The sequence below is a fragment of the Stegostoma tigrinum genome, chromosome 7, assembly GCF_030684315.1.
Source record: "Stegostoma tigrinum isolate sSteTig4 chromosome 7, sSteTig4.hap1, whole genome shotgun sequence".
NCBI lineage: Eukaryota > Metazoa > Chordata > Chondrichthyes > Orectolobiformes > Stegostomatidae > Stegostoma > Stegostoma tigrinum.
In genome coordinates, this window is record NC_081360.1 from 84,899,258 (window position 1) to 84,926,391 (window position 27,134).

Consider the following 27,134-nt stretch of genomic DNA (forward strand, 5'->3'; position numbering starts at 1 on the left):
GAGTTTTATAAAATGTAATTTATTATTTGCTCAGTTGAGATAGACTGCCTTACTGGAATTGGAACAAACCACAGAACGTGAACCAAATGTCATCAGTAAACAGTTCTGAAGCATCACTGATGTAGACTTTAGTAACATTTCCATTACATTGTGTACATATCCCAGTAACAGTTTTCATGATCAGTCTTTTACATTTTCATTTGAAGTAAACTAAAATAAATATCACTGATATATTCAACATTTTACAGCCCGCTTCTCAAAGTACAATATACATTGGCCACCAGAATGCATCAATAAAATGGAGCTTTTTAAACAGTCTTCTGACCTCCTTTTAATGCTAAAATCATGACTGAAATCAAAGTGGGGTGCTCCCTTGCAGTTTCTTCATAACTGAGCAATCTGTAGGTGCATTTGTGAAAAGACTACCAACAAATACATGAGTCCCCCAAAGCTTGTGCTGAATAACTTTACAACAACCAAGATCTTCAATACGGAAACCGAGATGTCGGTAGCGCTCATCTGTTTCAAACAGTGCATTATTTGTGTATGGTCCAAAGTACTGTAAGAAACGATATGAGGTATCACTGCAATTATTTGAAAAAAAATACTTGACTGCTTTAAGCAACATAATATTCAACAAGAAAAACTGCTACTGCTCTAAATGTTAATATACTTTATTCCTCAAACAGTTACAAATTTTTTTGCAAGATTGGTCTACTTAAACTTCTAACAGGGCAACACTGATCTTGATTAAATCATAAAACACTAATATTCAACACAGGAGACTGCACCAAGTTAGTTAACAAATCATGACAGCATCCTATTTGATGTAGTAATTCATCTTTCATTCACAAGATCAGATACTGACATGATTCAGATGTAGCAGGGTATTTTGAAACTTCAGTGGGTCATCATCCCTAACCTTCATCAGTCACCTCAGGCCCAGTTATGAATCTCATGGTCAGGTTTATGAACCTTGGCAAATGGCAAATTTTTGCTGGTGATGGTGAAAGACGTGAAGCTCAAGAGATGCTTTCAAATGGAGGACGTTTCAGGAAGACAGTCTGTGTTTCCTCTAAGCACACACAGAGGCAATGGAAATGTATATTTTAACCTTTTCTCCAGTTTTACTGGTCATTGAAATTGGTGGCCTATTCAAGCATTAAAACCAAAGAACAGGACTCTAAGGCACAGGAAAATGAGCAGAGGATGACAGATGACATTTACATTCTTTCTTCCTGAAATCTTGATTTAATTTCTAACTTATATATTTACTCTTGGATAGAGCTTTCAAAGTGAGAGTATGTGCGCATAATTGTTTATAAAATTAACAAGACAATGTGGGTCAGAGTTTTATTTCTATTACTCCAATCTTACTGCTAGGCTGAATTCCATATTGGCTACTTGGTAGAGACTGTGACGGGATCCTAGAAGCAATTATTGAAGATGCAGCCAATGTACAGGCTGTATCTGGGAGCCTAGTTCACTTAAAGAGGCAGGATGACTCCATGGCTGGAGAATTGGGTAGCCAGCAACCCAACTAGGGAAGGTTGGTGTTCCTAATCCTAGATGTGAGAATACCTGAAGACCTAAATGTTTCAAAATATAAAGGTGCCCAGAACTGCGAGTCCATCAATTGGAGAGGAGATCAGCTTCACAGAATGATCTGCAATCTATGCTGGGCTACTTTGCTGGATCTACCTGTGGCTCACAACATACCATCTACAGGCGTTACTACATTGTGTATGTAGAAAACACACAATTGGCATTTTAATTGGTTTGATTAGCTCTACACCATGGGCAGATGGGTAGCTGTCATCATCTTTATCCCCACCAAGAACTGCACCATGGGCTGCATGCACCATGCCGACATGTAGGCAGGCTAGACAATTGCGCATTGTCAGCACATCAACCTCAAACTGTATCCCCCACAGAATTAAAATCCAACCCATTATGTACCATGGCACAACTAATTCTACTGTCATGTAAAACTGAATCATTTCTACAAAAGGCCATGAGATGTCATTATTCTGATCTTCTCAGATGTGATTATAGTAACATCTCTGCATAAAATATCCATTGCGTGTTGCATACTGCTCTTCTAATCAGGTAACTTCTCACTATTTAAAAACCTCTTTGGTTGCATAAATTCCTATCATGTTTGCAAGCCATTACAGCAGTTAGCATTTTGCAGTTTTAACAAAATGAAATGGCTCAGCCCTTTCAAACCTCAGACTTAAATGTTAGGTGACAAAAGGAATAAAGTTTAAATTGTGCAAATCTGTCATGAGAACAAACTCTCAGAAAGCCAGGAACTAATCCAAATGAATCACAACAATAAAGCACTTCTAAAAAAAATCTAGTTTAAAGACTATCAAAAAGAACTTCACTACAAAGAAAATCTTTAAAGTTAAAGCCTTCATGACCAAATATCCCTAATGACGGAAGAATTAAACAGTAATTACTGAAAGATACCTACTGCAAGGCCTGAGGATGGATCAATGAAGTCCGCCCAGTAGCCCTCTGAGCGAAGTGCATAGCAGATTTCCTTGGCACCATTAACAAACTATAAAAATCAATAATTATTATTTAGTTTAAAATAAAGTCTCTTTAAAACAGGAGGTACAAAATGCAGACAGTTATGACTTTGTTCTTGATTATTTTTCATTGGTAAATGGAGATTGAATAAATTTTAAAAATCAGGTAGACAAAGCTCCTGCAACCTCTCAGTTTAAAATAAGTATATGGAGATTAATGGTAGAAAAGTTCATTTCAATGTATCTACATTTACTGTTGAAAAATGAATTGTCAATGTTTACCACACCTTATACAGCATTGACACTGTAAACACAGATTTCTGAAATAGTCGAGATTAGTCTCAATACACAAGCAAAGATCCTAACAAATGGGACGATGAATAGAACTAAACCAAAAACACTAATTGATTATTGGCCCTAAAATATAGTGAACAATTATCCAGAGAACATCAAATAATTGTTGAAAATGTCTTTGGTCAGATTTACATCTAACAAAAACATGGTCTCATTGAGTGAGCGTAGAATTGAAGGACTGAATAACCTTCTTCCCCAGCCCAAGAAAGTGGAACCTTTGTCTCAGATAACAAAGCGTGGAGCTGGATGAACACAGCAGGCCAAGCAGCATCTTAGGAGCACGAAAGCTGACGTTTCAGGCCTAGACCCTTCATCAGGTGAAGGGTCTAGGGCCAAAACATCAGCTTTTGTGCTCCTAAAATGCTGCTTAGCCTGCTGTGTTCATCCTGCTCCACACGTTGTTATCACGAATTCTCCAGCATCTGCAGTTCCCATTATCTCTGGAACCTTTGTCTCAATTGTGCTTTAGATTTTTGGGCTCCTGCCAGCTATATTTTATTCAACATAACGTTCTGTGTTAATCTACAGTGAAACAGATTGTCAAAAGCATGGTTTCTCCATTTTCCATCATTTATTTGTCCTTGGTAGTTGTGGGTGGGCAAAGGATCATGGAATATGCCTAGTTTATTCCTCCCAGGTTCACGGTTGATTTCATGATTTCAGAACAGTTTTGCGCAGAGACATGGCTTTGACTGGTTCTTGGGGAAGTGGCTGCAACCTTGTTGAAAACAGGAGAAATTTCTAGCTCGAAAAGAAAAAGCATCTTTCTCAGTCTCCTGTGCAGAAAGTAACAAAAATCTTCTGATAGCTGTTCTCACCGTTTCACTAAACAGCTCTATCTTCAAATAAAAAGGAAAGGATAGGTGGAAGGAAGCAAACAAACAAAATTCTCAACCAATGAATGGAAGATAGCAGTGGTACGCAAACAACCGTGTTTTATTAGCTAAGTACTAAAAGGATTCAAAAGGAAAAGAAAACAACTCATCAACTCGGGTAGTCTGATACTATCAAGCTGTTTCTCTACTATTTTTCCTTTTCTCCCTATGAAAATCCTAGTTTTTTCTGTGTCTGTTTGTATGTATATTTTACAGCATTTGTTTAAAACAAGAAAGGGGCAAGTTAAAGTTATTAGCAATTCATGTTTCTTTCCTTGCCATTGGTTAAAAGTGGCTTGATTACATCTTTTATTTTCTTGTTAATGGAAAATTTGCGTTTCATATTCTTAACCTCATTAAACAGTTAGGTAAAATTATGAAATTTGGTGGTTTAATCAAATTTCCACTGGCAACAGCTCAGGAATAATGGGGCTCAATTTCCAGTGCACTATCCCTGTAAATTGATACAAATTAGTCAAAAGAAATTACCATTGTTAAATTCATTAATAAACATAATGCCCTCACATAGCCTCCTTCTTCAACCTGCCAACACTTACACCATTAACAATCGCAAAAGAATCATTACAGTAAAACACTTCCATTCTTTCTGCATTTAAGGCAGTTTGAAATCAACAGAATAACATTCTCCTGATTTAAATCAGCTTACTGAAATACATTGGAGAAAACAACATTGATTTTGGACATATTCTGGCAAAGAAAGTATTTCATTTAGACTGGCTCAGATTTCACGTTCATAGCAACTCCAGTAAAGGCATAAAGCACAGGAAAATCAAGGCAAGACAGGCAGGAATCATTACAAGTGTCCACAGAAGTTCAGAAAAAAAATTAGGGCATTTTGTTTAATCAGGCATTTTTAATACTAAATCTCTTGGTGATTAATAGTTTCTATCAGTTAGCTTCCGTTAATTTTCGTAATAAATCTATGGGTATTTCCAATGAAGTTGAATTGTAAATAGTCACATTTGAAACATAAAATGAGAAAGGAATTTATAATACAGAACATACATGCTTTAGGTTCTGCAGTAAAGCTGTTCCCAGTTTCACAAGGTCTCAAACATGACATAACCAACGGAGATAACATCCTGGAGTATTTGCTAGTGTTACAACAACTTTTCAGAACTGTGAAGCAGACCATGTGGTAGGCATTAGCCAACATTATTTGTGAAAAAGACTCTCCCCTGCTGCAGCGTTCCCATTGGGAATATCAAAGGAGAAGAATTTTTACACAAGTTCTTGGACTTGGAGAGTAGCTCACAAGTCTGTCCTCTGATTCCACTCTCCCATTTTCAGTACTTGTAGCTCCTTTTGCTGGGGGCATCGAAAGAATTTCATATCTTTTTCCACAGCCAATCTCCTGAGCACATTCATCAAGTCAGGTATTACAAAGGGCACAGAACGTCACTTACTGTGTAATGACAGTTGACAGTCCAAGCATACGATCAACAGAAAAAAAAGTGTCCAAAGTTCTTGGAATTCTTATCATATGTGGAATGAGATATACATTTTATAAAATATAATACCTTACAGGAATACATTCAAGTGTAAATTTAAAAGTTGTCCAGACTGATAGCTTTTTACTAATGAACCACAGCAAGTCTTTTTAAGACCATAATGTATAAGAGCAGAATTAGGAAATCAAATCTATTCCACCCTTCAATCATGACGAATACATTTCTAAAACCCATAACCCTGCCTTCTCCCCATAACCTTTTATGCCCAATAGCCTACCTTAGTCTTAAATACACAGCAAAATGGCCTCCACAACCCTCTGTGGCAACAGGTTCCGAAGAATCACCTTGTCACAGTTGTAAAGGGTTATGCCTTCAGAGGCGGTGCCATCAGGTACTAGTTTCTCTGACACATGGAAACATCTTCTCCTCGTCCACTCAATTCTTCAGAAGAAGGGTCCCGACCTGAAACGTCACTTTTCCTGCTCCTTTGATGCTGCCTGGCCTGCTGCGTTCCTCTCAATATTCTGAGAGTTTCAATGAGATTCTCTGTCATCCATCTAAACTCCATCAAATACCAACCCTCATGCGGCAAGCCATTCATCCCCAGGATCATTCTTATAAACATCCTCTGGGCCCTCTCCATTGCCAGCACATTGTTCCTTAAATTCATTGCTTGTAATATTCGAAATATGGTCCAACCAGAGCCTTAGTAATAGATAAAAGTGTGGAGCTGGATGAACGCAGCAGACCAAGCAGCATCTTAGGAGCATAAAAGCTGACGTTTTGGGCCTAGACCCTTCATCAGAAAAGGGCGATGGGGAGAAGGTGCTGAAATAAATAGGGAGAGAGGGGGAGGTGGACCAAAGATGGATAGAGGAGAAGATAGGTGGAGAGGAGTGTATAGGTGGGGAGGTAGGGCAGCTTGAGGTGAGTGGAAGGGATAGGTGAGAGGAAGAACAGGTTAGGGAGGCGGGGGCAAGCTGGGCTGGTATTGGGATGCAGTGGGGGGGGGGGGGGGGGGGGGGGGGGCGGCGGAATTTTGAAGCTTGAGAAACCCACATTGATACCGTTGGGTTGCAGGGTTCCCAAGCGGAATATGAGCTGCTGTTCCTGCAACCTTCGGGTGGCATCATTATGGCACTGCAGGAGGCCCAGGATGGACATGTCGTCTAAGGAATAGGAGGGGGAGGGGGAGGGGTGTGAAGTTAAAATGGTTCATGATGGGAGGTGCAGTTGTTTATTGCGAACCAGGCATAGGTGTTCAGCAAAGCAGCCCCCAGGCCTCAGCTTGGTTTCCCCAATGCAGAGGAAGTCACAACTGGTACAGAGGATGCAGTATACCAAATTAGCAGATGCGCAGGTGAACGTCTGCTTAATATGGAAAGTCATCTTGGGGCCTGGGATGGGGGTGAGGCAGGAGGTGTGGGGGCAAGTGCAGCACTTCCTGCGGTTGCAGGGGAAAGTGCCGGGTGTGGTGGGGTTGGAGGGGAGTGTGGAGCAGGCAAGAGAGTCACGGAGAGAGTGGTCTTGAAGGGTGGGGCTGGGAAAATGTCTTTGGTGGCGGCGTCAGATTGTAGATGGCGGAAGTGTAGGAGGATGATGCATTGTATCCGGAGTTTGGTAAGGTGCTATGTGAGGACGAGTGGGATTCCCTTTTGGCGGTTATTGTGGGGTGAGGGGGGGGCGGCGGTGTGAGGGATGAGGTGTGGGAAATGCAGGAGACACGGTCGAGGGTGTTCTCGACCACTGCAGGGTGGGGTGGGGGTGTGTGTGGTTAGTTGCGGTCGTTGAAGAACGAGGACATCTGGGATGTACAGGAGTGGAATGCCTCATCCTGGGAGCAGAGGCGGTGGAGGCAAAGAATTGGGAATAGCGGAGGGAATTTTGCAGGAAGGTGGGTGGGAGGAGGTGTATTCTAGGTGGCTGTGGGAGTCGCTGGGCTTGAAATGGACATCGGTTTCTAGGTGGTTGCCTGAGATGGAGACAGATGTCCAGGAAGGTGAGGGATCTACAATCCAACCCCACCAAAGACAATTTCCCATCCCCACCCTTGTCTGCCTTCCAGAAAGGCCACTCTGTCCGGGATTCCCTTGTCCGCTCCACACTCCCCTCCAACCCCACCACACCCGGCACTTTCCCCTGCAACCGCAGGAAGTGCTACACTTGCACCCATCCCAGGCCCCAAGATGACTTTCCACATCAAGCAGATGTTCATCTGCACATCTGCCAATGTGGTATACTGCATCCACTGTACCTGTTGTGGCTTCCGCAACATTGGGGAAACCAAGCGGAGGCTTGGAGACCACTTTGCAGAACACCTATGCTCGCTTCTCAAAAACAACTGCACCTCCCAGTTGCGAACCATTTTAACTCCTCCTCCCATTCCTTAGACGACATGTCCATCCTGGGCCTCCTGCAGTGCCATAATGATGCCACCCGAAGGTTGCAGGAACAGCAACTCATACTCTGCTCGGGAACCCTGCAGCCTAACGGTTTCAATGTGGATTTCTCAAGCTTCAAAATCTCCCCTCCTCCCACTGCATCCCAATAGCTGCCGAGCTTGTCCCCGCCTCCCTAACCTGTTCTTCCTCTCACCTACCCCTCCTCCCACCTCAAGCTGCACCTCCATCTCCTACTTACTTACCTCATCCTGCCCCCTTACCTGTCTGTTCTCCCCGGACTGACCTATCCCCTCCCCACCTATAACTCTCCTCTCCACCTATCTTCTCCTCTATCCATCTTCGGTCCGCCACCCACCTCTCCCTATTTATTTCAGAACCCTCTCCCCCTCCCCCTTTTCTGATGAAGGGTCTAGGCCCGAAACGTCAGCTTTTGTGCTCCTAAGATGCTGCTTGGCCTGCTGTGTTCATCCAACTCCACACTGTTATGTCAGATTCTCCAGCATCTGCAGTTCCCATTACCTCTAGCCTCAGTAATAGATCCCTGCTCTTGTATTCTAGTTCTCTTCAAATAAATACTAGATTTGCAAATTCCTTCCTAAGTGCCAAATGAACCCACATTAACCTTAAAATCCTGAACTAGGACTCCCAAGTTCCTTTGTGCTTCAGATTACTAAAGCATTTCTCCATTAATCTATGCCTCTATTCTTCCTATCAAACTGCATAATCACACACTTTCCCACATTGTATTTCATCTGCCACTTCTCTGCGCACTCTCCTAACCCATCCAAGTCCTTCTACAGCCTTGCCGCCTCCTCAACACTACCTGTTCCTCCACCTTTCTTTGCATTAAATCGGCAAACTTAGCAACAATACCCTCGGTTCCTTTGTTCTGATTAATAATCCAAACCTCTATCCATGCCATATCTTGTCCCTCACTTTATGGTCTTTTATTTAACAGCATCCTGTTTGATACCTTGTCAGAGATCTATTTGGAAATCCAAATAGATCACATCCACAGAGTCTTCTTTGTCTAATTTGCTTGTTGCCACCTTACAGAATTCTCACAGATTTGTTAGGCATTACCTCCCCTTGACAAAGTCATGCCCATTCAACCCTGTTTTACCATACACTTCCAAGTAGGGAGTGCTTACAGGGATATGGGCCAAGAGCTGACAAATGGGACTATGCAGCTCTCATAGAGGTTGCCGCCTCGCCGATGGAAACTTTAATAATCACTCCTGAGCCCTCCTCTGCTTTAACTTTGCATTTAGGTTTGCATGCAGGTGAACCCACTCTCCCATGCTTTAGTTTAAAGCCCTATCTACAGCACTAGATATGTGATTTGATTCTGGTCCTAGAATAATTAAGATGGAGCCCATCCCATTGAAATGGAATCACTAATGGAAACCAATGGTTCACAGTTCATCATGCATTTCACAATTCAAAACCAGTCGCCCCATTCCAGCCTGGAAAATGAGGAAGTCCAAATCATCCGTTTCTCCATAGTCACTATGCGTGCACAACATGCAAACAAAATATAACTGGGCATGAAATGCTTTGAGTCAATCAACCAATAGGAATAGTGGAAGTCTTTTCCCAGAGAACCAAGAAAAAACAAGCAAGCAAGCAATTTTCTCCATCTCAGCACACCAACTGAGCTTTAGATTTCTACAGTGCAGCCAAAAGTGAATTTGTAATGAAATATTTGCGTTTAAATTTATTTGATTATTGCTAATAAAACTGCACAACATCATTGCTTAGAGTGTCTCTATTTATGCAACATGATATCTTGTATTGCAATTCCCCCGGTTGTATATTCAGCTCATGGTCATATGACTTGGTTCTGATAGCCCACGAAGTAACTTGTTTCTAGCTACACAAAAGAAGCCATGCAAAAGAACACACAAGTTTTTTTAAAAAATTCACTCACAGGACATCAGCATTACTGGTTAGGCCGGTGTTAATTTCCAACCCCTAGTTGCCCTCTAGAAGATGGCTGTGAGCTGCCTACTTGAACTGTGGCAGTCCGTTAAAAATAGGTACACCCAAAATACCATTAGGAGGGAGTTCCAGGATTTTGACCCAGTGACACTGAGGGAATGATGATATATTTCCAAGTCTGGATGGAGAGCTGCTTGGAAATGAAATGAGAGGTGATAGTGTTCTATTGTTTTTGCTACCTTTGTCCTTCTAGAATGGTAACTGTTATGGGTTTGGAAAGTACCATCTAAGGAGACTTGGCGAATTTGGGCACTACAACTTGCAGATGGCAGATTGCAACCTTGCTGCCACTGAACATCGGTGGTGGAGAGGCTGAATGGTTGAGATGTGGTATCAAATGGGCTACTTTGATTCGGGTGGTGTCAAACTTCGAGCGTTGTTGAAGCTGCATTCATTCAGGCCAGTGGAGAGTATTCTGTAATACAGATCAGACTCATCCTTTGCAGACTGATGCTTATTAGGGACATATTATGACTAGATCAGTTTAGTTTCTCATCAACAGTGGGGGTTTCAGCAGTGCATGTTAAGGGGTGATGGTTAGATTCTCTCTTGCCTGGCACATCAGCGGTGTGATTGCCACTTGTTACTTGTCAGTCCTAGCCTGTATATTGTCCAGATCTTGTTGCATTTAGGCATGAATTGGTTCAGTAGGAGTAGGTATTGGCAATGGATGCCTTTGAGCCTCCTCCACCTTTCACTAAGGTCATGGCTGAACTCAAAAAGTTCTACCTAGTCATATATCCCTTGATGTCCTGTCTTTCCTCCCTCGAAAATGTTTAGTGACTAAGCATTTTATAACACTCTGGGGCAGAAATTCCAAATATTATCAAATGTTCTGAGCGAGAAAGATTCTCTCATCTGTGTTAAAACAGGAAGTCTTCAGAAAAAGTGCCTTTTAACATCATCCCACTGGAGAAAGGACTGAATTTTGATGATCATCAAACGATTTGCCAAAAGTGACTAGCAACTTGTTGCTTTGGGAATTTCACAAGAAAGTCTCCATTCTCACTAATCTTCAGCAAAAACTCAAAGCAATCACTATGTTTATTATTTTTCAACTAAGCTTTATTATTTCACCCAAAACTAAAACTAAATAAAGTTACTGAATTGTTTCAATGCAATAGATGTGAGTTTGTGAGCATAAGTTGCATGTTTGTTCATTTCACTATGTCCAATTTACGGTTTTCAATTATTGAAATTGTCATTTGAGAAAACAGCTGTTTTGTAAACATTTTCCTTTGGATTAGTTGCAGATTCATTAGCTTCTGCACATTTTTTTTCCACATTGATAGAATAAACTAACAATATCGTTTATTCAGAGAAACCACAATATTGACAAATATGCCCTTGGACAAGATTCTTGGCCACTGTTATTTAACTTCAATTAATATTGACAGGACACAGAGTTGAAAATATTTGGATAAATGTTTAAGGAGGAAGTTTCACAAACCTGCCCTTATCTGAATTTGAAATAAACTAATATTTTAACTTGTGTTTCTATATCATTACTAATACACATCCCTTTTTTTCTGATTATTAGGTTAATGCAAGGGTACAGTTCAAATTGCTTAATGCATCATTTTATTAATTGTTGGGATTAATGTTTACTAGTTGAAAACCCTAACTTGATCCAGGCAATAAGACAAAGCATTGTTTAATTCACAGAGAGAAGTCAAATTTGATTAAGTATTGCAGATAAATAAATATTCACCTATTTGGAGATATTGTTTTTTTTAAATCAATTATGAATGAGCAAGACATCTTGCATATAGGATACTCATCACGAGGCGGAAATGCACCTTTTGACTTGGTTGGAGGATAATAATGTTAGATGGCTATTACCAATTAGTGGAACTGACTGAATTAAGCTATTTTACTTGCATTTTCTGTTCCATTTTCCCCAAAAGAGAATATGATATTGCTTCTGTTTTGTTACATTTTTTGGATACAAAGAGCAGCGCTGTAGCTCAAGGCATTATTTAAAACTTAAGGATTTTTTTAATAATTGAGAATTACTCCCCTAGTTTGAGAGAATCAAATCCAACAAGTCAGAAGTATTGCTGAAAAAAAAAGTGCCACCTACTGGTAGCCGCAAGAAAACACTGCCAGCCAGATTACACTGCTGGAATAGAACTACAGATGCTGGAAATAATATAAAAAGAAACAGAATATGCTGGAAATACTCAGGCCAAGTGTGTTAACATTTATGCCTGATGCCCCCTTCATTAGAACTATCTAAGGAAGTGCTCTTTTCACCAGGTTCACTCCTCCCTGTTGCAACACAGTTTAATTTTTAAGTGCCAGTACTTTGCCTTTTTCTGCCTGACTGGGAGAACTGAAGTTTCCTGTCTATTACTGCAACAGTTGACTTTATGGTTGGCTACCAGCAATTGTTAATCTAAGGTTCCAAATTGAAATCCCATAACGATAAGTTAAAGAGAACACTGGTAAATGCTTTTGTCATTTTATAGTTGCCAGAAGCCTCATTATAACAAAAGATGACAATGTGACTTTTTCGACTGCCTTCTATCAGAACAGGTTAGAGTGGAAATCTTACAGAACTATTAGTCCTGGATCGTTTTCTTCATTCACTTTTTTTTCTCCTATTAGTCTTGGATCGTTTATTTTCATTCATTTTCAGCATCTCAGCTGATTGCACGGTAGTGAGGGTGGACAGGAGTTGACATTTGTGGGTGATGAGAAGAATGTTTAGACAGCGAGACTAGCTGTCATGATGTAGGGCAAACCTGACAGTTCAGCTGATATTTTCCTGCCAGGTAATTGTGTGTGCTCACTTGTAGTTTTAAAATATCTCCTATGGTCAGTATTCTCACATGATCTTTAAGATTCACAGCAATATTTGCTTTTATTGAATAAGTTAAGTTCTGTGGATGCTGGAGCTCTGAAATAAAAGCAATGCATTAGCAAAACTCAATAGATCTGACGGCATTTATGAAGAGAAAAAAACAAAGTTTAAGTTTGAGTCCAATAGTACGTTTCTTTGGGACTTCTGAAGTCATACTGGACTCAAAATGTTGTGTTTCTCACATTACAAACGCTGCTGGATCTGCTGAGTTCTTCCAGTGCTGTTTTTAGTCAACTTACTTCAAGTTCACCAAAACACAAGCACTCAGCATTTGAGCACATGCAGCACACTGTTTGCGTAAAAGCACGAGAATGTTAGATCTATCCATCAATAGTTAGTTTTCTGTTAGTTTTACCTAATGCAAACACTACCATCCCTGCTTCTTCAACTTGTCTATCATCTCTCCACCTATCTTCTCCCCTATCCATCTTCGATCTGCCTCCCCCTATTTATTTCAGAACGATTTCCCCCTCCCCCTTTTCAGATGAAGGGTCTAGGCCCGAAACGTCAGCTTTTGTGCTCCTAAGATGCTGCTTGGCCTGCTGTGTTCATCCAGCTCCACGCCTTGTTATCTCACTACCACTGTGAGATTTGGCTCATTTGCATGAGAATCTGACTGAAGGCTATCTGCACATGTGCTAAGAAAACCTGTGAATTAAATGAAAACCTGTCTGAATAATACAAAACCAACAACTGCTGCACTAACCCAGCCAGATGTTACCAACCAATCTGTCTTGAAGCTATTTCACCTCCAACATTTCTCCAAGTGATTCAAATTAAAGACTATCAGAGGAACCGATATTAACAACTCAACTGCTGGCACTGTCATCACACAGATAGCATTTATTTTGAAGCATTAACCAAAATATTAAAGAGATTACAAAATGGCTGAAAAACTGCTTGGCTCAAAATTAAGCTCTCAGTTTAAAAAAAGTGAGCCAGAAATAAAACACATCTATAAATTAGTCAAGTCTATCAACAGATCACAGAAACCCAACAAAATGAAAGTTTTGATACAGCAAGAAAGCTGGTGGAAGAAAAACAACGGGTGAACGAAAAATCAAGGGATAAAACAAACTTGGTTGCAAGATGCGGAGTTCTGCCTGCTTTCTATTTGTCAATGTAGAGATACAGAGTTAAAACAGGTTCTTGATTGTTAACGGGATCAAGGGTTACCAGGAGAAGGCAGGAGAATGGGGTTCGGAAATCTATCAGGCATGATTGAATGGAACAGCACACTAGACGGGCTAAATGAAATTTTCTAATTTCAATGTGCTACAGGGTGGACAGGCTTGTTGGAACTATGGAAGGCCAACATGTCAACACAGTTATTTCAATCAGCAAGATCAGACACGTTTTAGTACACCTCTGGAAATGGAGAGACTTGATCCTGCACAATCTGGCCCAGAGGTGGGGGCACCACCACAAATGTCACAAGTCACCCTCCCTCAGCTTACAAGTTTTCTTTTTAATCAACTTGTTCAGATGTATTGTGATATATTTCTGGTGCATGTCGGTCTTGAACCCAGACCTTTTGGCCGAGAGGAAGGATGTTAACACCATGCCACAACAGCCCTTATCAAAGTGTGTAATTTCCAATCTTAGGTAAACTTAGGCTTAAACCATATGGGCCCAGAAAGTGACTGCCCACCACTATTCAGCCTATTACACCCAGTAATTCTCAGTGTCTCATCAATTCTACCAATTATTAAGTAAAGCTTACGAGCAAACGAAAAGACATGTAAATCAAGCAGCATTGAAAGGTAATGTCAAGTTAGCGTTTTAAGCTCTAGACATTAAAATGTCTATTACTTACTTTCTCCAGTAGTTGCTCTCGTTCCTCCTCCACAGCTTCATTCCAAATTGTCATATCATTAACACTCCGTTGTGTGACAGTAAGTACTGTGAATCCTGCAACTGGAGCCTCAGGAAACATTGATTGAAAATCTTGGAAAATAACATGAAGACCAAATAAATTCTGTGGCTCAAAATATACAAAATAAAAAATTTCAAGTAATTTTGTTGTACGCACACCTGGTTCTGAGCTGTGTAAATCTGTAACATGGACTACTAGTGGCAAGAAACAATAACTTTCTTCCTGATCTAACAGCTCAGTTGAATTTAAACCGCTGCATTTCTGGTTCATGCAAAAAGTTTAAAGTACCACATATGCTTGTTATGTTGTATGATTAGAAATGTTTAACAGTTGTGTAATTAGGAAAGGATCAATGGCGTAGACTGAAAATAGTCTAGTGAGTTTTGAGAAGATTTGTAGCTCAGGTTGAGGTTCTGGATGGGAGTTTGCTCGCTGAGCTGGAAGGTTAGTTTTCAGACGTTTCGTCACCATTCTAGGTAACATCATCAGTGAGCCTCCGACGAAGTGCTGGTGTTATGTCCCGCTTTCTATTTATCTGTGTAGGTTTCCTTGGGTTGGTGATGTCATTTCCTGATCTTTTTCTCAGGGGATGGTAGATTGATTTGGAGCCAATGTGTTTGTTGATGGAGTTCCGGTTGGAATGCCATGCTTCTAGGAATTCTCATGCGTGTCTCTGTTTGGCTTCACATCCATCCTAGGACAACTTCACTACCATCCCCTGAGAAAAAGAACAGGAAATGGCATCACCAACCCAAGGAAACCTAACCAGATAAATAGAAAGCGGGACATAACACCAGCGCTTCACCGGAGGCTCACTGATGACGTTACCTAGAATGGTGACGAAACGTCTGAAAACTAACCTTCCAGCTCAGTGAAAATAGTCTTCATTCTGCTTCTCCATCAAAATGAAAGAGGAAAAACACGCGAGACACAGAGACAGAGACAAAAACATCTCGCGTCCAAACTGTGGAAGAGGACATCAGGGCAGCATGATACTAATATACGCACACATGCAACTTCTTTAGCTTATTATAAAGTAAATGTGCCTTTATATTTAAAACTCTAAAGCTTAAATTCTATGCAAATAAACAGACCTTTGCGAAGTAGTTCTGGGCAAGTTTGTATTGCACATTCTACCTTTGCATTCTCAAAATAATTTTCAGCAGTTGTGATTTCCTGTGGTTGAGGCTCAGCTTCATTTCCCTAAAAGAAATGTGACATATAAAAGGACAAGTTATTGCAAAATAAAAATTCATGGATTAGTGGTAATAGGAATATATATGCAACATATTGGCTAGTTAATTCACCTCCTGAATCCCAAAGCCTATCCATCATCTCCAAGTAACAAATCAGGAGTGCGATGGAATACACCCCACTTTCATGGATGGGCAGAGTTCCAAAAACACTCAAAAAAGCTTGACAGCACCCAGGACAAAGCGACCCACTTGATTAACACCACATCTACTCTTTCCACCATCAATGCTCAACAATGGTACTGTGTACTATCTACAAAATGGTCTGGAGAAATTCACCAAAGTTCCTTACACAGCACCTTCCAAAACCATGAGCACTTTGTTCTAGAAGGACGAGGGCAGCAGATGCACACCTTCAAGTTCGCCTCCAATCCCCTTATCATCCCAACTCAAATACAGAATAGAAATTTATTGTCATGTGTAGTTTTACATGAAAAATAGACTGAAGAGTTTCATCAGCCAAACCACCACAGTGCCTGCAATGACAAAACTCATATGTAAAAATAAAAATGAAATTAAGACAAAGTTCATCATTGTTCCTGAACTCAGGGGAAGTTGAATGATGGAAGATATAGTGCCACCCCCCTCAGTGTCTCAGGTTCAAAGTCCTGGAATTCCCTTCAAGGCACCTGCAGCTAACCCACTGCAGGTGGACTGCAGATGTTCAAGGAGGCAGTTCACCACTACCTTCTCAAGGGCAACTAGGGACAGGCAATAAAAGCTGGCCACTCAGTGATACCCCCATCCTGAGTGAATAAAAGAAATGTTGATCACCAGTTTCACAAAAGTAACTAAATCTTATGTTACTTGATTGATAGACATTGAGCTTTGATCACATTTCATTACAAGTTAGTATGAAACAGAAGACAAACAGGAAGAAATTCAAATTATTAGTCACAGGAGGTTGACAACTGGTTAACATTTACAGTCAATAATTAACTAGAAAACGGTGATGTCTTGCCTGAAATTCGTTGACAAATTGTGCAAGAATGAATTCGTGCTTCTCACAGGTTAACGGCTCAGTTAGCACATCTGGAAGTGTCCTATTTGTTGAAATTCTCTTCTGGTTAGCAATGCCATTAATATGGGAATCAAACCCTATGTTACCCGGCAGCTGAAATCGCTGATCCTGAGGTCCAAATGGTCCCATCTGTTCATCAGGCCATACAGTCTGTAAACCTGGCAATAAAAGCATGAATAAAAGACATGTTTATTTAAACTCAGTATTAATTTTCAACAACTACACAGAAGTGGGGAGAATAGAAGATAAACAAAACTCTGGTGCGGCCACACTTGGGAGTATTGCGCACAGTTCTGGTCACCGCATTATAAGAAGGATGTGGAAGCTTTGGAAAGGGTGCAGAGGAGATTTACTAGGATGTTGCCTGGTGTGGAGGGAAGGTCTTATGAGGAAAGGCTGAGGGACGTGAGACTGGTTTCATTAGAGAGAAGAAGGTTGAGAGGTGACTTAATTGAAACATATAAAATAATCAGAGGGTTAGATAGGGTGGATAGGGAGAGCCTTTTTCCTAGGATGGTGACGGCGAGCACGAGGGGGTATAGCTTTAAATTGAGGGGTGAAAGATATAGGACAGATGTCAGAGGTAGTTTCTTTACTCAGAGTAGTAAGGGAATGGAACGCTTTGCCTGCAACGGTTGTAGATTCGCCAACTTTAAGCACATTTAAGTCATCATTGGATGAGCATATGGACGTACATGGAATAGTGTAGGTTAGATGGGCTTCAGATTGGTATGACAGGTCGGCACAACATCGAGGGCTGAAGGGCCTGTACTGTGCTGTAATGTTCTATGTTCTATTCCAATGCTATTATGAAGAAGTTTCATAAGACAGGCTTAATTTTTAATGTTATTAATGTTTATTTACAGATCTTTTGTTGGCAGCTAGTTATTTATTTACATTTTATAAATAAACGTGTATACTATACTAAGTAAATCAGAAGCAAATTGAGAAGCAGATCGTGAAGGGGTTTTGATTGTTGCGTGTGGTGTTTGCTCAGTTGCTGAATAGAATTAATGTTTATGTAAATGACTAATACTCACTGACCTGTATTATGCACTCACATGTGCGACAGTTCCACTAAAATGAATGTATATGGTGCAAATTAGCAATTTCCATGACACAACACAGACTAATTTTCAACTAAGTCAAATATAAAGCAATGACCAGAGTCCATCTGGACTGCTACATTTTGTTTTGATTCCCACTTCCGTTGAAAGACTATGAACTGGTTTTGAAACAGCATAACTTGAATTCCTGAGACTTAGTCGTGTTACGTGAAGAAAAGTAACAAACTGTCAGCATCAGAGATAATGGGAACTGCAGATGCTGGAGACTCCAAGATAACAAAATGTGAGGCTGGATGAACACAGCAGGCCAAGCAGCATCTCAGGAGCACAAAAGCTGACGTTTCGGGCCTAGACCCTTCATCAGAGAGGGGGATGGGGGGAGGGAACTGGAATAAATAGGGAGAGAGGGGGAGGCGGACCGAAGATGGAGAGTAAAGAATTTTCTTTACTCTCCATCTTCGGTCCGCCTCCCCCTCTCTCCCTATTTATTCCAGTTCCCTCCCCCCATCCCCCTCTCTGATGAAGGGTCTAGGCCCGAAACGTCAGCTTTTGTGCTCCTGAGATGCTGCTTGGCCTGCTGTGTTCATCCAGCCTCACATTTTGTTAAACTGTCAGCATATTTTGTTTGGTAAAAATGGGCATAGCAAATTACATAATTGAAGTTTAAGACTATGATGGGAAATCTTACGAATTAAATTGAGAAAATTATTCACGATGATGAAGGGTTCAAACAAAAGGAAACTAATTACAGTGTGAGCTGGGAGAGCACAAGCACCTGAAGGGTAAGAGATGCGAAGCAATTACCAGTGAAGTCTACTAAATACATTCCTTCATGCAAAGGGTGGGGAACTCACTGAAAAAATTTAAATGAGTTCAGTGAATAGCCAGATGTATATCTAGAGAAGGAAGGCTTTATAGTAAAGCAGGTAGCAGCTGCTAACTTCCAAAAACTAAGAACTTTTCCAATCTTACATGGCTTCTTCATTTCTCTATTTCAAAACTCTGGTTCTCACCTGCCACAATCACCACATCTTTAATAAGTTGAGTTCTTCCTGTGTCCCCTTATAATTTACAATAGAAAGACCCAAAATCATAATGTGCAGGCATAGCTTGCTTAGCAATGAGTGTTTGAACTTAAAAGAAAAGCAAAAATACCCGAGAAAGAGTCTTCCAAATGAGTTTTATCTATCCAGACTCAGTAACACAAATGTTAACAGTCAGGAAAATTAATATTGTTGAAAAAAAAGGAATGCTGTCAAGTCTTTTGCCTTGAAAGCATCAGGACAAATGCAAGAATACTAAATTTCAAAGGAACCACAATTTACATTACAAGGGAAAAGGATGTTGATTTGTTTATCCAAGCAAGGCAATGCCATGGAGAATTTACCATTACGTTTTAAGTTTTGTCAAATCTTTTGTTAAATTCTTAAAAAACCAAATTGACCCTGATTGGTTCACATGTTGCAATAGGGAATATTTAATAAAAATCAGGAAACTGTCATACAAAACCAAACAACTGTGGATGCTTGAAATCAGGAACTGCAGGAAAAACTCAAGAGGTCAGGCAGCATCCGTGGAGAGAACGTAGAGTTAATGTTTTGAGGATGAAGAGTCATTGGACTATAAATGTTAACGCTGCTTTCTCTCCACAGATGCTGCCTAACTTCTTGAATTTTTCCAGCAATTTCTGATTTTAAAACTGTTACACAGGTCTAACAATTTAAAAAAAACTTGCTTCAAAGTTGAAGCTGTGTAGCTATTCCTACCAACAGCACTGCACATGGAAATTGGATGAGTGATTGATAGGTCCAAATCATTGGAGCACACCTGCACAGTCCTACTCGAAAACAAATTTGAAAAGTTAGCAAGATAATAAAATGTGAGGCTGGATGAACACAGCAGGCCAAGCAGCATCTCAGGAGCACAAAAGCTTTTGTGCTCCTGAGATGCTGCTTGGCCTGCTGTGTTCATCCAGCCTCACATTTTATTATCTTGGAATCTCCAGCATCTGCAGTTCCCATTATCTCTGAAAAGTTAGCAAGTTAGGACCTGCTTAAGAATAAGGAGCTGCCTACTGGTTTACCTGATCGGATTAGTCCTTATGGCTTACCATACCGACAGATATATGGATTGTCTGACACACGTTGGTGATGTCACTTTATGCGCTATCTATTTATGATTGATTCTGCAAAGTGAATTGGCCAAATGGTTGAATGAGTTACCACAATCAATTCTGAGCAAGCTTTCCACAAACATAATGAGAGATAATACACTGTAAACTTTTGTTGTGTTTGAAATGGAGTATTCTTTTAATTGTCCTGATGATGGAAAATAAAAGGCTTCAATAGCATGTCTTCTTCTTTTAACAAGAGTCAAGATTCTATACTACCAAGTGACAATTGAGGAAAACGCTTCCTACCTTGATCGGGTGGTATAACTGCAACATAAGGCTCATCAGACCCTGAAGAGCCTGCTGTGGAAAATGTTCTAAAGGTTGCAATCCTTCTAATCAATGCATGAACACCTGGCAAGTAGGTCACGAACCTGGCCTTCGTGCACAGTGCCTGTTTGAGTGGTTTATAGAAGTAAAAAAGGAGTAAAATAAAATTAAATTGAATATACATAATTTTTCAAATGATAAGCAAATGCTGCACCAGCTAATTGTTTCAGCTCAGAATCAACCTAGAAAGGTAAATGTTTCTGTTTAAGAAACAAATATGCTACATTTGAAGGCAAAAGGGACAATTTTGACCCAGGATCCTCTTTAATTTCTTGCCCAAGTCTGGCTGAGGTTTGGACTCTGGATTGTTTGGCAGGTCAATGATGCGCCTCCAGTGTTGTGTTTCAGACTGCTCTCCCAAGTGGAACCAGGAAATAGAAGAAAAGAGGGCAAAATAAAAGAGAAAGTGGTGCTAACATATTCACCAAGTCTATTAAATAGGGACAAAGGATGGGAGAAAAATGTAGCACAGTGCTAAATATAATAAATCCACGAGGTAACAAAGAAAGAAAATAGACAATAGGAAAGTGAGATAAAAGATGAGAAAACAAAGCTTTACAATGTCCTTAATAAATGCTTACAAATGGTGAATTACGTGACAAAGTTAATTGCACACAGACTCCAGTTTCTAATGACTTTAAGGATCCAACATTAAACACACTCAGGCAGTCTCAAGTTCTTAGTGGGCAGGGATCTACACGAATTGCTTTCAGTTCAGCACTTGAGCAATTTTGGAGAGGTCCCGTGATAGCATGGAAGAGGTGAATGCTACGTTGATGTAATGGGCATACTCTGACGCTGTTTCATCTCACCTCTAACATAAATATTGTATGTAAAAATGCCATTCCCCAGGTCTAACATCTGCCAAAGAAATGTACACAGGATTAACAGAATATATTTGCCTCCAAATGAAAAGTGGCCCTTTTCTAGCAGTGTAAGTTTAGTATTTATTCATACACTCTTCAGAAAGATTAAGGTAAGAAAGTAATCCAAAATGTACCTTAGCCATTTTGCTCAGGTTCTGCACCCAGCACCTGTCCCACAAAACAAAACAACAAAATGATTACCAGGAATTTAGTTATATTAAAATATTCCACAATTAACTTTGACAAAATGGGACAAAGCTTTTAGTTCAGGCACTCAGATTTTCTGTTTCACCCTTAAATTTATTTCTAGAAAATGATCAACTACAAGCCTAAAAACTTTCAGTATTTAAGTCATCATATACAGTAAATTACCTTGACACATCAAAATTATACTCAAGATATAGCATGAGGTTATTTTTAAGACACTGGCACTAGACTCACTGGCTAAACTATAATGGGTGCTACCATAAAGGCAAGCTAAGTAATGCAGTAGCTGTAACAAATTTAGGTTTTAAGAGGTTAAATGCAGATAAACACAATCCGTCCTGACATAATCTCATAACATCAATTCCACAAGAAAAAAACTAATAATTGTACAAGTGGATAGAATCAGCATTAACTTGCTGCACATCTGATGATACGAAAAAGTGTACAAAGATTTACTGCTACTTCTTCAGATAAATAGTTAAACATTAATTTTACTTTCAGCGCTATGTAAACTATGAGGGTTAGTGACATCAGCTCTGTTTAGCAAGGATCAGTTGAAAATTATCTATAAAGAACTCAAAATGGAAATCTCTGAAGACAATCTACAATTACAATTTACTTTTAACTTCTGGGGAAGCCTTCTTTCTGGTCTAAGGAGGAAAACTGTTATTTGTAAGAGAAATACTTTTACAAGTTAGTGGTTATATGAAAGACAGCAGTGAGTATTCAAATCATTAGCTTCAGGCAAATTTTTCACATTATACAGTCAAAGGACAACAGGGTTGATCACCCATTAGAGAACAACTGGTGGTAAATTTATCCTGGAGGTTATCAAACATCAGACGAGGGGCAAGGTTGAAAATGAGGGACCTTGACAGTGACCTCAGCCAGTGTGGGAATTAAACTGGTATTGTTGGCAGTGGTCTGTATTACAAACCAACGATCTAACCAACTGAGCTAGCTGATCCCCAAAAAGTTCATTTTTTAAAAAATAAGAATACCAGTTTGGAAAAAGAAATAATTCTCTTTGACAAAATATAGACATGTATATTGAAATGAAAAAAGAACTATGGTAACTTTTATTAGTTAAGCTTTCTTTCAAACAATTCAAGTTTGGTTTTCACACATCCCATCAATATCATTTCTATGCTAGAAAATAAATAATTACAAAATAAAGAAATATCCTGGGAGAGAAGGGAAGGGAGAAGAATGATAATCCTCATTTCTGATGGACAAATTTTAAATATGACAGGCCGTTACCCCAATTGATAGAGTAGATACCACCCACTTTTGCCTTCAGAAGGACATGAAAATGCCGTTACATCATCACTTTAACGATCAGAAACACATATTTAAAATAATATCACTGATGACTTTTGGAAAGCAAATGCTTTGTTCAAGGGTCCCAAGTTAGCAAACCCTGCTCAGCATTTCAAATTTTAAAGCTATTTCTATCCAGGTTATATTTTAGAAAGTCACTTTACAGAATCACAAGTCACTCGTCAACTAAAACTTGGAGATTTTGAAGCAACATTTCAAGTATGTGGATGTGAGTTTGCTCGCTGATCTGGAAGGTTAGTTTTCAGACGTTTCGTCATGATTCCAGGTAACATCATCAGCGATTCATCGGAGGCTCACTGACGATGTTAACCTAGAATGGTGACGAAAAGTCTGAAAACTAACCTTCCAGATCAGCGAGCAAACTCACATCCAGAAGCTCAACTTGAGCTACAAATCTTCTCAAAACCCGCTATTCCAAGTATGAATGAATACTGTTACGTAACAGGCAATACTCAACCTCAATTTCTCATTAATTTAAATCCAGTGAAGCACTAATGTATCAATACACTCCAGTTATAGATCTGATCCTTAACACACTATATCTTTCACTTAAAAAAAATTGGTTTTACCCTCCAGCTTCCAAAAAAAATAAAAAACCTGGAGTTGGTTGATCAACAATTCAGATCCTATTTAATATAATCAAATATTCAGGTTGAGTATTCTGTGGGAATTTGGAGATGATGATTTTGGGGACTGGAACTTGAAAGAGAGTGAAACCATAAGCCCAGCTTTGTTGGATATCTTTCCCTAAACTCCACGTACTATTGACAATTGGAAAATGGCAGCCTTCACTTGGTCCACCGTTGTTAGAAATAATGCTTAATGTCATCAAACTGGTGATTAAATAATGATCCTGGTCTTTTGTGCAATAACTCAATCTGCCATTACCCCCTTCTTCAGGTTCAGCAACATGCCCAACAGGTCAGGAGCAAGAATCTCCCTCCTACAGAAAAGATGTTGTGAAACTAGAAAGGATTCACAAAATTCACAAGGATGTTGCTGGGGTTGGAGGGTGTGAGCTACAGGGATAAGGTGAATAGGCTGGGCTATTTCCCTTGCAGCGTCAGTGGCTGAGAGGTGATCTTATAGCGGATTATAAAATCATGAGGGGCATGGATTGGTGAAATAGACAAGGTCTTTTCCCCCAAGGTGGGACGGTCCAAAACTAGGAGGGTGTAGGTTTAAGGTGAGAGGGGAAAGATATAAAAGGGACCTAAGGGGAAACCTTTTGATGGAGAGGGTGCTGTATGTATGGAATGAGCTACCAGAGCATGTGGTGGAGGCTGATACAATTACAATATTTAAAAAGGCACCTGGAGGGATATACGAACAGGAAAGATTTAGAGGGATACGGCTCAAATGCTGGCAAATGAGATCAGGTTTATATAGGATAGCTGGTTGACATGGACGAGTTGGACTGAAGGTTCTATTTCTGTGCTGCATATTTCTATGACTCTATACCACTATTAAAAATCTCAATGTTCAATACATATCACTGGTACCGTCATACACAAAGAAATGCATGTCTGTAATAACAAACAAGCCAAGTGGAGTAAACAAAGCCAATTTAGCAAATTTATCAAACTGATGTTAGTGGAAAACTATTCTTCAACCCACACAAACACCTTCCGTTAGCATGGATGAATTGTTCCCATGCTCTACATCTTTCTGACTAGGAGTGACCACGATGCAAAATTCACTACAATTTCTCCAGTTCAAAACACTAGCCTGTTTCAAACAGCCTGAAAAATACTCTCTAACTTTGCCAACATCCAATGTCACCCCCTTTTCAACAAAATAATAAACTGTGAGGCTGGATGAACACAGCAGGCCAAGCAGCATCTCAGGAGCACAAAAGCTGACGTTTCGGGCCTAGACCCTTCATCAGAGAGCCTTTTGTGCTCCTGAGATGCTGCTTGGCCTGCTGTGTTCATCCAGCCTCACATTTTATTATCTTGGAATTCTCCAGCATCTGCAGTTCCCATTATCTCTGATACCCTTTTCAACAAAAGTGGCTTCAACAGAATTGTTAAGATTTTGAAATAATTCCCATGGCAGAATGCAACCAAAGTCGCAGAAGTGGTGACTCAGATCCCAGTGACACTGGTCATTGGTCTACTGACCTTTTTAACCATAAAACAGAAGTTGCTGGAAAAGCTCACCAGGTCTGGTAACATCTGTGAAGAGACACCAGAGCTAACTTTACAGGCCCAGCAACATTTCCTTAGGCCTCTTTATCCTGGTTGCCAAGAAAAGCATCTCCAAGGTTGCCAGGAAGAATGGACAAAACAGGCACAGAACCTGCTCCAGCAGAACAATCAGTAGGACAACTACAATAGGCTATGAAACAATTATTTAGCAATAACACTAAGTGCAAGAGCTATCATTTACAATGAACAACCCTTTCGTGATGAAGCCACTACAATCACACTACATTTTAAAAACAGAGATGAGCCTCGATGATAACCAAGCATTTCCTCAGCATTATAATAAAATGTGAGGCTGGATAAACACAGCAGGCCAAGCAGCATCTCAGGAGCACAAAAGCTGACGTTTCGGGCCTAGACCCTTCATCAGACAGGGGGATGGGGTGAGGGTTCTGGAATAAATAGGGAGAGAGGGGGAGGCAGACCGAAGATGGAGAGAAAAGAAGATAGGTGGAGAGAGTATAGGTGGGGAGGTAGGGAGGGGATAGGTCAGTCCAGGGAAGACGGGCAGGTCAAGGAGGTGAGATGAGGTTAGTAGGTAGGAGATGGAGGTGCGGCTTGGGGTGGGAGGAAGGGATGGGTGAGAGGAAGAACAGGTTAGGGAGGCAGGACAGGTTGGACTGGTTTTGGGATGCAGTGGGTGGAGGGGAAGAGCTGGGCTGGTTGTGTGGTGCAGTGGGGGGGGGGGGGGGGGGGGGGGAGGCGTCGAACTGGGCAACCACTGCATCCCAAAACCAGTCCAACCTGTCTCTGCCTCCCTAACCTGTTCTTCCTCTCACCCATCCCTTCCTCCCACCCCAAGCCGCACCTCCATCTCCTACCTACTAACCTCTTCCCACCTCCTTGACCTGCCCGTCTTCCCTGGACTGACCTATCCCCTCCCTACGTATACTCTCTCCACCTATCTTCTTTTCTCTCCATCTTCGGTCCGCATCCCCCTCTCTCCCTATTTATTCCAGAACCCTCACCCCATCCCCTTGTCTGATGAAGGGTCTAGGCCCGAAACGTCAGCTTTTGTGCTCCTGAGATGCTGCTTGGCCTGCTGTGTTCATCCAGCCTCACATTTTATTATCTTGGATTCTCCAGCATCTGCAGTTCCCATTATCACTGATACAATTTCCTCAGCATTTCTCTTTCAAGTCAACTGGTTGAAACTAGTACAAAAGTACCACAGAATCCATATGCATCTCAAAAATATTTGGATTGTGACTGTCATCGCCAAACGGAGACCAGGCAACTTCTTGTGAAGCTAGAGACTGAAATCACGCCTGTATATGTGCAAACACCTGCCGTGTACCCACACTCTATGAAGAATCGGTACTGTTGTTGAGTCATTCATCCCAAAAAAAAAGACACTAATTGGTAGGAAGACAGACTAATTTAGCAGCTGGGGTACAGATTTTGGAGGAACCACCAAAAAGAATGGTTTCAGCCTTCCCAACACACAGAATGAAAGTTTCTGCTCTGGGAGGGAGCTTGATGAGTGAATAGTTACAGGATGATACCTTTAGTTTATGTGTGCAAACCAACTATGGGCCTTCGCATCATCGACGGGGTCGGGGGGGTAGACCAGGGGTGAGAAACGAGGGGCACAGGGACCAAGGATCAAGGATCAATAGAGTGGCGATGGCCATTCGGCCCATCGTGCCGCGCTACTCCTGAAGTGAGCTAGTTCGGACACGGAGAGTTTACAACATTTGAGTGTTGAAATTACGGTACATCCTCCACCAAGGACGTTTAACCAGATAAGCACGAGAGAGACCTACAGATCCAACCTGGCTTGGGCCCGCTAAACAGCTGCCGGGCTTCGCTCACATATTGACCTTTATTTTCTGACAGCGAACCTCACGATGCGGGTCCGGGGCGGGGCGGAAGACAATGCTGCCTCCTCTACTTCAAACTCACAGGAAGGTGGTCCACGTTCACCTTCTCTACTTCTTCTCCGAAAGTGTCCCACCGCCTCCGGCCAACGTGCCAAACGCACGTACGCATGCGTGTGGCGTCAGAGCGTTCCTACCGACACCCGTGGCGCTCCATAGCGACGGGACCCTACGTGTGCAATCCAGGCTTTATTCTGGTGGTCCATTCTGACATCACGAAGGTTCTCTCAAGCATTTACATTCGTTGAACAAATATGATAAACTATTCATTCCCTGCCCCGTCTGTAAAACTAAATCTGGCGCCAGATAGAAACAGAACATCGATTTCTGATGCCTCCCCCCCCTACCGCGAAGCTGTCGTCAGGCTCATTTCCTGAATTTCGCTGCAATTGGCTGTTTCTGCGGCCAC

At 40.9% G+C, this 27,134-nt stretch overlaps 1 protein-coding gene across 6 annotated transcripts; it reads right to left on the bottom strand.

Moving 5' to 3' along the window:
* On the bottom strand, positions 1-27,083 carry mmadhcb (metabolism of cobalamin associated Db). Of its 6 annotated transcripts, none has more exons than XM_059647471.1 (8): positions 26,690-27,076; positions 21,225-21,258; positions 20,144-20,288; positions 16,598-16,815; positions 15,478-15,586; positions 14,324-14,454; positions 2,480-2,566; positions 1-559 (listed from the first exon to the last, which is right to left on the bottom strand). In XM_059647471.1, the coding sequence occupies exons 2-8, from the start codon at positions 21,231-21,233 to the stop codon at positions 356-358; spliced, it is 903 nt and encodes a 300-aa protein (XP_059503454.1). In that variant the 5' UTR covers positions 21,234-21,258; positions 26,690-27,076; the 3' UTR covers positions 1-355. The 6 variants fall into 6 exon arrangements, with proteins under 6 accessions (XP_059503454.1, XP_059503450.1, XP_059503452.1 ...); XM_059647467.1 differs by having other exon boundaries at positions 26,669-27,076; XM_059647469.1 differs by having other exon boundaries at positions 26,621-27,076.
* Positions 27,084-27,134: the final 51 nt, after the last annotated feature.